The following is a 10418-nucleotide window of genomic DNA, read 5'->3' as shown; positions in this document are numbered from 1 at the left end:
GCACAGGTGGCGTCCGATCACGGTACCACGCTGGAATTCACTGAGCTCCTGAGAGCGACCCATTCTTTCACTAATGTCTGTAGAAGCAGTCTGCAGGCCGAGGGGCTCGGCTTTATACACCTGTGGCCATGGAAGTGACTGGAACACCTGAACTCAATGATTTGGATGGGGGAGTGAAAACTTTTGGTAGTATAGTGTATATATGTATGTATATGTAACATGGCTTTTCAAGCTATGCCTTTAATTTAGCTAGCTCTAAGCTAACAGTGTTGCACATGAGTACTTTTGGCTCTTCTACAACCCAGTTTTTTAACATCACAGAACTTTACCAGTTTTTGTTGCCCCTGTCCCAACTTTTATGGAACATGTTGTTGGCATCAAATTCGACATGGGCAGTTTTTTTTTTTAATCTAATTTCTCAGTTTCAACATTTGATATGTTGTCTTTGTATTACTTGCAATTAAGTAAGGGGTTTCAATTATTTGCACATCATTGCCTTTTGTTTTTATTTACATTTTGCACAGCGTCCCAACTTTTTTGCAAATGGGGTTGTACAAGATATTACTCGAATATAGAATAAATCAACAAATGAGCCTGGAGGACGTTGTCAGCCACACTCTATGGGAATTAGAAACTGTGATGTTATTTCCACCCCTTGGTTCCTTAAGGGCTACAGTGGGTTTGTGACACCCACTACATTAGTACCGTTTTCGTTGTTAAAGATTCAAAACCTTCCATGATCAATGCTTTCTGACACAAAGCAAAGAAAAGCAAAGATCAGGCAGCTTGCTAAGGTTGTGCGTTTTACACTATTGCCACAATTAGAAATAGTCAAATCAAATCAAATCAAATCAAATTTATTTGTAGCGCTTTTTACAACGGATGTTGTCACAAAGCAGCTTTACAGAATTTCGGAAAAGACAAAGTTTCAACAGGACTGTAAAAATGTACAGAAACCCCCCGGTGGGCAAGCCAGGGGCAACAGTGGCAAGGAAAAACTCCCTCAGATCTGAGGAGGAAACCTTGGGAGGAACCAGGCTCACCAGGGGGGACCCATCCTCCTCTGGTCAAACTACCTACAGAGTTATTATACTACTAATATTAATAGCAGTAATATTGGTATTAGGAATAACTAGGAGTCTATCTCCTAGTTAATATCAGCGTAGGGTGGGCAGCTAGTCCAAGGCAGGTGGGCAGCTGGTCTGAAGTGGGCAGCAGGAGGGCTCAGCAGTCGGTCATCCTTCAGTGTCCAGCCGGTCATGTGGGTGATTGTATACTCGGAAAGAAAGCAGGTAAATGGAATTAGGTTTATTCTATCCGTTTGTACATAAACAGGGAATGTAAACATTCCCAGAGTGTGGCTAACGACTCTGGCAGATCTGACTATGACAGCTTAACTGAAAGGAGAGAACCAGAAGGACACACAGACACGGCAGCACTCTGAAACAGTCTGGCATCCCTCTGCTCCACCATCCACAAACCTGAGTGACCAGTGCGAGCAGCTGGACGACAGCACCAGCGTCTCAGTTTACTATAATTCCCTGTGTCCATGGACCCCTGGATCTGCTGCCTTTATCTAAGGGGGAACATTAGCTACCAAAAGCTGAACTGAACAAGTGAGTTTTCAGCCTAATCTTAAAGATTGAGACTGTGTCTGAGTCCCGAACAGTTTCTGGAAGATCATTCCAGAGTTTGGGGGCTTTATAAGAAAAAGCTCTTCCCCCAGCTGATAGTGGGATCATGCTGTATGTGGAGGGACCTGAGTAAGGGTTAACATACACATACACGCCCAGTGTGAACAGATCTGATACAGTGATGGAGCAGACACATGTCGCAAGGCTGGATGCTGAATCCCTGCTCCGTATGGTGCGATCACACCTCTCTTCATCTCAGCCGTTCTGCCAGAGCTGAACAGCTCGTGCTGATGAAGCTGTCAGGTGGGACGCAGGCCAAGGCTTATAAGGTAACAGACTAGAGTGGCTTTCATGGTTCATGTGGTTCCTGAAAAAAAAACATCCATTGAGAGGTTCTTCAGGGAACCAAGAGTGATTTCCCAGTGGCACTGCTCCAAAGAACCCATTCAGTCACCTTTATTTTGCTGTGACACCTTAGCAGATTTTTTCAGTTTAGTTATGTACACACACAAACACACATGATCTATGTGGTATCCCAGTGGTCCTCGGGGGAAGGCAGTATTTTTCATTTTTAGAGGAGTGGTAATGTATGTATTAATATATGGTTAGATGAATGGATGTATGTAAGCATGAATCAGTGAAGGTAGATGCTGTATGTGAATGGTGTATCTTTTAGTATAAATGCAAAGTTCTGAAGTTATGGGCAGTTTCGGTTCACACTGATGTGAATTTGGTTGGATGTTTTAGTAAATATGGTAAGTTATAATGGAATGATTGTAGAGTAGAAGAGATTTAAATATCTAAAAGAAACTATGAGGAGTAATATAATAATATAGTAATAAAAATAATATATATCAAATATATATATAAAAATATAGTAATTTTTTTTTGGGAATGTAAAAGTATTCAGCTCTTCCAAAACAGTACTTAAGTATAATACTTCAGTATATATTATAAAGTATATACAGAAAAAAAGACTTGAGCTGAAAATTCATTTTAAAATTATGGCTCTTCAAGGGTTCTTTGGTAAAGAAAATGGTTCTGTTCAGAACCATAAACAGTCAAAGAACACTCTCCATGATTAAAGGGTTCATTGCATCATTAAAGGCTTCTTCAGATTGTTGGAGAATATGCTGCAGATGCTTCTATATAGAACCTTTTTGAGAAGGGTTCTGTATGGCACCAAAAAGGGTTCTCCTATCATTACGATGTCAGGCCTCTATATAGAACATTTTTGAGAAGGGTTCTATATGGCACCAAAAAGGGTTCTCCTATTGCTGTGATATCAAGCTTCTTACAATAGAAGAACATTTATTGGTGCTTTGCGGAACCATCGTTGTTTGCATGGTGAAACGGTTCTTCAGATTGATGGAGAATGTGCCGTAGATAACTCTACATAGAACCTTTTTTGAAAAGGGTTCTTTATGGCCCCAAAAAAAGAGTTCTTCTAAAGAGCTCATCTACAGCACATAATCCATCAATTTGAAGAAACTCTTACAATGCAAAGAACCCTTTAATCATGCAAGGTGTTCATGATTCTATATATAACCATTTTTACTAAAGAACCCTCGAAGAACCATCATTTGAAGTATATATAAGTAGCAAAGAGAACAGCTTATTCTTGTTTTAGAGCGTAAAAACTGCCGATGCCACTTTGTTGACCTGGAACAGTAAATGGAACTAAACTCAATACATGCTAGAAGAAGCTCGAGGCTTCAGCTTCTGAAGGAAAGTCAAAGCACTGTGCAAATGTTGGAGTCCGCTGTGGAACGTTCATGCAGAACTGCTCTGGAAAGGCAATATGTAATCGCATAAGTATAGCTGGTTGTTTAATAGGGTAAATGTATCCATTCATAACGGCTGATAAGCCTTTCCTCGACTTAGGGTCAGTTTTGTCACATTACCACCAGATGAATGTTAAGAAAAAAATTTCATGAAAAACTGCATAATCAGTTGAAACAAGTGTTTACTTGACAGTTACAGTGATTGTACAACACCAATGATTAAGGCCAGATTGACCTCTGTCATCACTTCACCCTTCAACATTCCAGGCTTATCAAATACTAAGTCTTACTAGACATTAACTACAGGGGCTTCAATGCAAACTAGTGAAGCTGGTTATAGAAGTGTGTAATTCGACTTACCCATGGCTTGATAAGAGGTTAAAAAATCTAATTTAATTGACATTGTGAGACAGAAGGCCACACCAAGATCCCTGCAATGCGTAACAGAGCGTTTTACGTTCAATCGTGTTCTTGAACCTTTGTTCTTCACACTCAAGGACGCTGCAGCTGAAAATGCGCGGCTTCTTTTGATTTCTTTCCACGGTTGAGTTTTCAATTGACGTTTCCACATTGATGCAGCTTCTCACCATCCGTGACCCGTTACGAAGGCTTTCAATCTGGTCGCAAATATTTGAGAGGGACCCCTGGAGTGGGCGAGCGAGCATCAGGGTCTCTTTCTTTGTTGTCACGTCCTCTTTTCTGAGCTTCACGGATTGCATTATGGGAGAAATAAATATCTTGGCCTTGACAAAATGATTGGGGGTTGGGCAAGGGGTGCAGGAACAAGCTTTAGCAGCTAAATTTGGGGCTGGGGAAAAAAAAAGAAAACAGCCCATGCTTTTGTGTGTGTTTGTGTTTTTCGTCACCATGGTAAAACGAATTATGAACTACAGCGTCGAATTCAGCTGGACTGCAAAAGTGCTGCCCCTCCTCCTGGATTTACTCCCTTCATTCTTGAAGATAATGCAGATATTTGAGTGACTCATCGTAAGTTTGAATGGAGGGCAGCATTTATAAATCAACCTTCCATCAAGTTCACAGTTGGAGGCCACCTCTCGCTCCAACCAGCCTCGCACGCTTACGCTACAAGGCAGTCGTTTTCAGCGTCCACCTTGAAAATAAACGTTGAAAATATTGGAATTCATTTTTTGTCAAATCCTGCATCGTTTTAGTGCTTGGAGAGAAATCCGAGGAGCACCATGAAGTCCATCTTTTTTCTCGTCTTCTGTCTGGTTTTGGGGTCATACGGCTCTTGTGCGGTCATAACAGGGGTGAGTATATCAAGACTGACCAGGGGACAGCGGTCAGTTTTGACTTGAAAAATCGTTCTTATTACCAGTGAATTTACACTTTGTGTGGATCACTTTGTGATCTACAGATGCTCAAATAACCCTAAACCCCTGATGATTATCTATAACATTAGTGTTGAGGCTGGTTTTAGGATTTTAGGTACTGGGTTAGATTTATTAGATTTAAGTTAATGTTCAATTGTATTTAATGCTGTTCATCTGAAACCTAACCCTATTTAAAGACATTATAAGGGTGAATTATGTAATTATTTGTTACATAATACCCCTTATTGTATGTTCTTAAATGTTTGCAGATCTAAAGTCTGATCGTTAATTCAGCATTCATTAAATTTCAGCTGCTTTGGGTGTATTTATGCTTAAAGTGCAGCTATGTTAAAGTTAAACTTTGAGGATGCATGCAAACCGACAGGACATCGTTTGTAAGGGAATCTGAAAGCATCAAGGAAGAGAACTTGAACTGGTATCAGAGGATTAAAGGCATTTTCCTATCAAGCTTGTATTTTTTATGGGCATGGGCAGTAAAGCATAGGGTCTACTGTGGTGCTAATTTGTTTGACCTCTATAACATTTAACATTTAGGAGTAGAATTTGATATTTTAAATGAAATGGCATTTTATGATTTTAGACCACATTCATTAGTTCAGTCCAGTGACATTAGGAATGAATCAAATCATATCTTCATCTGCTGATAATGAGATAATAAACATTTGAACTGATTTAGTTTAACACCTTAAATCGTCACCGTAAAGTTTTATGACACAATTCTATAGCCTAGGAATAGCTCAGCCAGTTTGCACTAAAGTCCCTGTTGTTACTGAATAATATGGCTTAGTATGGGTCTGTAATAAGTCTGGGTTTTTAAGGGGTTAATAACACAGTTAAACAGCCAGAAAACCGACCCATTCCACAGCCAGCATGATACACAGTGTCTTTGAACTAACATCAATAACTAAAAGAACTGCACAGTGTGTATATATATATATATATATATATATATATATATATATATATATATATATATATATATATATATATATATATACAGTGTATATACACACAATTTACAAATTTCAATTAAATATAGGCATATGTATACATAAATATAAATGCCTGTATTTCATTGAAAATTGTAAAAAGACAACATTAAATGATACTGAGAATTTTTTTGGTGTTTAAAAAAAATATATGCACATTTTGAATTTGTTGCATGAACACATTCCAAAAAAGTTGAGACGGGGGCAACAGAAGGCTGGTAAGGTTGTGTCATACTAAAAAAATACTTGGTGGTAACATGACTGGATATTACTTTCAGAAGTGAAGGTGAGGAGGAGTTCACCGCTCTGTGAAAGACTGCACGATCAAATAGTGCAACATAAAATAAAGTTCATATAAAGTTAGAATAAAGTTTATAACATAAACATAAAATAGCAAAGAACTTTTGCTTTCCATCATCTGCAGTACAGAATGTCATTAAAAGATTCAGAGGGTCTGGAGAAATCTCTGTGTGCAGACCATGATGTGATCTTCGGGCCTCAGCACTGCATCTAAAACAGACATGATTCTGTAGTGGAAATCGCTGCATGGGCTCAGAAACACGTCTGAAAACCCCTATCAGCGAACACAGCTCATCACCGCGCCCACAAGTGCAAATAAAAACACAAAGAAGAAACTGACCATAAACAGGATTTAGAAACACTGCCACCTTCTCTGGGTCCTCCCTGATTGAAGGAAAGTGGAAAAGGGTCCGGTGGTCCGACAAATCAAAATCTTTTTGGAAATCTTGGGCTCTGTATGCTCCAGCCTAAAGACCACCCAGCTTGTTATTAGTTATTAGTGCACAGTTCAAACGCCAGTATTCATGATGGTACAGGGGTGCATTAAAGCACATTTTGGAGTTGTTGGCAACAAATTTAAAATGGGCTATATATACATATATATATATATATATATATATATATATATATATATATATATATGTGTGTGTGTGTGTGTGTGTGTGTGTGTGTGTGTGTGTGTGTGTGTGTGTGTAAATTTAATGATAAATGAACCAAAGAAAAGGCCTAAATGCCTCTGGTTCCATTGACTTACATTAAAAGTTAATGCTTTTTGCTCGCCCTGTAAACGTATCATTTTGGAGATATGAAGTTATGTATATCGCGCAGGCCTGTGAGCAAGATTCTCAGTGTGGTGGAGGGATGTGCTGTGCGGTCAGTCTCTGGATACGCAGTCTGCGGATGTGTACACCTATGGGGCTGGAGGGGGAAGAGTGCCATCCTATGAGCCACAAGGTAAAACCACGCTTTCCTTCACTTCTATCACTCTATTGTTTCCTTTTTTCATCGCCTCTTTTATCAAATTTGTCGTCATCACTCTTCATTCCAGAGTAACAGGATCTGTCTTAAGGAAGCATTCCAGTGTTTAAAGAATGTCTTAAAAATATCTCCATCTGCAGCATCTGTACTGTTAACATGTTAACTGAGGTTAACATGCTGGACTTCAGCACTGGCCACATTTATTATCATTATTATTATGATGAATTTTTACTTCCACAGTTCCCTTGTAGTGGAGTATTAACACAGTGTTTGAAAAGTCAGAGAATTTATTACACTCTGGACTTCTTGTCAGGCCTGTGAAACCACCCTATAGAGCCAGTTAAGGCCAAACAGGTTTATTAAACTCTGAAACTTGACTGATGCCCAAACGTTTGCAAATGCTACAACTGTTTCTTCCCTATTTGTCCCTATCAGTGATTAACTGTTTAATTAAATTAAACTGGAATTAATTAAATTAACTATAAATTAACATTTGCAGGACAAAAAAAATTTATTTATAAAACATAAATATACAGTCAACTACAAACAAATTAGCCCCCTTCATGAAGATGAGATTAAATAAACACAGAAAAAAAATGGGTCAAGCTCAGTCTTTCATTGTTACAAAGCTTTTTGGAATAAAATATCATAATAAAATAAAAAAAGGTTTCCTTCAGTGATGCAATTTTTCAGAAAAATGCAGATTCCAAAAATACTGGCACCCCAAATTTCAGTATTTGGTGGAGCCTGCCCTGGTGGGAATGACAGCACTCAGCCTCTTCTGTAGTGTTGGGGATCTCGGACCGATCTTCCATGCAGAACGTTTCCAGCTCATTCCGATTCTTGGGTTTTCTCTTGTGCACTGCCCTCTTCAGCCGAGACACAGATCTTCAATGGGGTTCAAGTCTGGACACTGAGAGGGTCATGGTAAAACCTTGATGTTGTGTTGCTGCAACCAGGTCTTTGTCGATTTTGATGTGTGCTTTGGGTCGTTGTCTTGCTGGAAGACCCAAGCAAACAGCCCCAAAGCATCAAAGAGCCACCATCCTATTTTACTGTGGGTATGAGGTGCCATTCTTTGAACTCTGTCTCCTTTTTTGCCAAACACGACGACGGTGTGCATAGCTGGAGAGCTCGTTTTTGTCTCAGCTGACCACAACACACCTTTCCAGCTGTAATTCCAATTGCTTGGCAAAGTTCAGAAGTTGGGATTTGTGTCTTGGTCTCAGGGCTTCTTTCATGGAACTCCAAAAGGCTCCTGGTCACGGAGGAGGTGGCGTCTCACTGCTGATTTAGAATTGGCAAAACCTCAAGGTGCAACTAAACAAGGTGCAGTTCTGAGAACGTGATTTGTGGTCTTTGGGCTTCTTTTAGCATCCTCCTCACTGTGCGTGGGGGAAGTATGCGGATTTGTCCACTATCTGGCAAATTTTTAACTTCCATGCCATTCATTACATCATATTATGGCCCTGATTGTGATTACTGGTAATTTCTCTTTTTGAGAGCTCTTGGGTCTTACCTTTGTTAATAGATGACAAATGTGTGTTACCTCATATTTATACCCCAGTGAAACAAGCAAATGGTCATAGACAGCAATACAGCTCCTAGATACTAAAAGAAATATCAAGGAACACTTTTCCCCTAATGAGATATATTGCTTGGGTTTTATTTATAGTGTTTTTCAAGGGTGCCAATAGTTTTTTTTTTGGCAGAATGAACTATTTGGAAGGCACTACAACACATTTACAGGACTTCTTTTTATTGAATGAACACTTTGAGGATGTTTATATGTCACTGCTGTCAGAGGAAAGCCTCGTATCTCTAAAATGACAACTTTACCGGAGAAGAAAAAAACATACTTTACTGTTAATGTAAGTCAATGGAAGATTTTTTTCAAAGTTTTTTAGGCTGTTTCTTTTGGTCCATTCATCATGAAGTCATACACAATATAAAGGGCAACGGGAATTTTCAAATTATGTCAAAAACTGAAAAAAAAGACAAAAATAGAGCAGCAATAAATATATATGAATTAGGCATACAAGCAGGTCTTCTAGTGCCTTTTCCCTTTTCTCTCTAATTATGTCTGCCTGTAGTTTGGACATGCATTTCTAGGTATTATTGATTAGGTCTGTCTGCTAACTGTGGTGATTATTGTCTGCAGGTTCCGTTCAATGGGAAGAGGCTCCACCACACGTGTCCATGTTTGCCAAACCTGGCCTGCATCAATACATTAGAAGGCAAATCTAAATGTCTGCCACCGAACAAGTCCCAAGACTATTATCTCTGAAAGATCTGTATGATTATATGTGTGGAGGACTGTATAAAATGTACAGTGTCATTGTTCTGTCTAAATAATGTATGGAAATATAACTATTTATTGAATGAAAATGAATGGTACTATGTATTGTTTTACAACATAATTATATTAATTACATAATTAATTATATTTAAATACTTATCAAAACTGTATTTATTATTTACACAGACAAACAAACACACACACACACACACACACACTTATATATATATAAGATATTTTGTGGACACATGAACCAAATGACGGTACATGAATAAAGTAAACATTCCATCTGTCCTTTTCACATTTTGCCTGATTTCAGATGCAAAAGCAATTTTTTTTTTCACTTCAACACAATATACGCATATGCTGCTGGAGTTTTTAAACACCTCAGTGTCGCTGCTGGACTGAGAACAGTCCACCAACCAAAATATCCAGCCAACAGCGTCCTGTGACCACTGATGAAGGACTAGAAGATGACCAACACAAACCGTGCAGCAGCAGATGAGCTGTCGTCTCTGACTTTACATCTACAAGGTGGACCGACAAGGTAGGAGTGTCTAATCGAGTGGACAGTGAGTGGACACAGTGTTGAAAAAATCCAGCAGCACTGCTGTGTCTGATCCACTTGTGCCAGCACAACACACACTAACACACCATCACCACGTCAGTGTCACAGCAGTGCTGAGAATGATCCACCACCCAAACAGTACCTGCTCTGTGAGGGTCCATGGGGGTCCTGACCACTGAAGAACAGGGTATCAGAGTATCAGAGAAACAGATGGACTACAGTCTGTAACTGTAGAACTACAGAGTGCAGCTATACAGTAAGTGGAGCTGATAAATTGGAGAGTAAGTGTAGATAAAAGCTGCTCAGTGCGTGTGTGAGTGTGTGTGTGTGTGTGTGTGTGTGTGTGTGTGTGTGTGTGTGTGTGTGTGTGTGTATATATATATATATATATATATGTTTGGCATCTCTGAGACTTTGTGGCATCTTAAACTGTTTATATGACTTTCTTTCAATAAAAGCTCGAGTGAAGCAGAAGTCACTCCACTATGACTGGCTGTTTGGCCTCCGTGCT

The 10418-nt window shown here is 39.2% G+C and overlaps 1 protein-coding gene across 1 annotated transcript; it reads left to right on the top strand.

The window, feature by feature from the left end:
* The first annotated feature begins 4475 nt into the window (after window positions 1–4475).
* On the top strand, window positions 4476–9428 carry prok2 (prokineticin 2). The gene is made up of 3 exons (XM_017718586.2): window positions 4476–4689; window positions 6891–7016; window positions 9202–9428. Exons 1-3 carry the CDS (start codon window positions 4618–4620, stop codon window positions 9325–9327), a joined length of 324 nt encoding a protein of 107 aa, XP_017574075.1. The 5' UTR covers window positions 4476–4617; the 3' UTR covers window positions 9328–9428.
* The last annotated feature ends 990 nt before the right edge of the window (window positions 9429–10418 follow it).

The sequence above is a fragment of the Pygocentrus nattereri genome, chromosome 26, assembly GCF_015220715.1.
Source record: "Pygocentrus nattereri isolate fPygNat1 chromosome 26, fPygNat1.pri, whole genome shotgun sequence".
Classification (NCBI taxonomy): domain Eukaryota; kingdom Metazoa; phylum Chordata; class Actinopteri; order Characiformes; family Serrasalmidae; genus Pygocentrus; species Pygocentrus nattereri.
Note: the sequence above shows the minus strand (reverse complement) of the source record. Positions and strands in the feature narration are given on the sequence as shown.

Excerpts from the sequence above, each read along its gene's own strand:
- prok2 (XM_017718586.2), top strand. The coding sequence starts at position 4,618 with ATGAAGTCCATCTTTTTTCTCGTCTTCTGTCTGGTTTTGGGGTCATAC. Across the intron at positions 4,690-6,890 it reads CTTGTGCGGTCATAACAGGG|GCCTGTGAGCAAGATTCTCA; the intron begins GTGAGTATATCA and ends TATATCGCGCAG. Across the intron at positions 7,017-9,201 it reads GCCATCCTATGAGCCACAAG|GTTCCGTTCAATGGGAAGAG; the intron begins GTAAAACCACGC and ends TATTGTCTGCAG.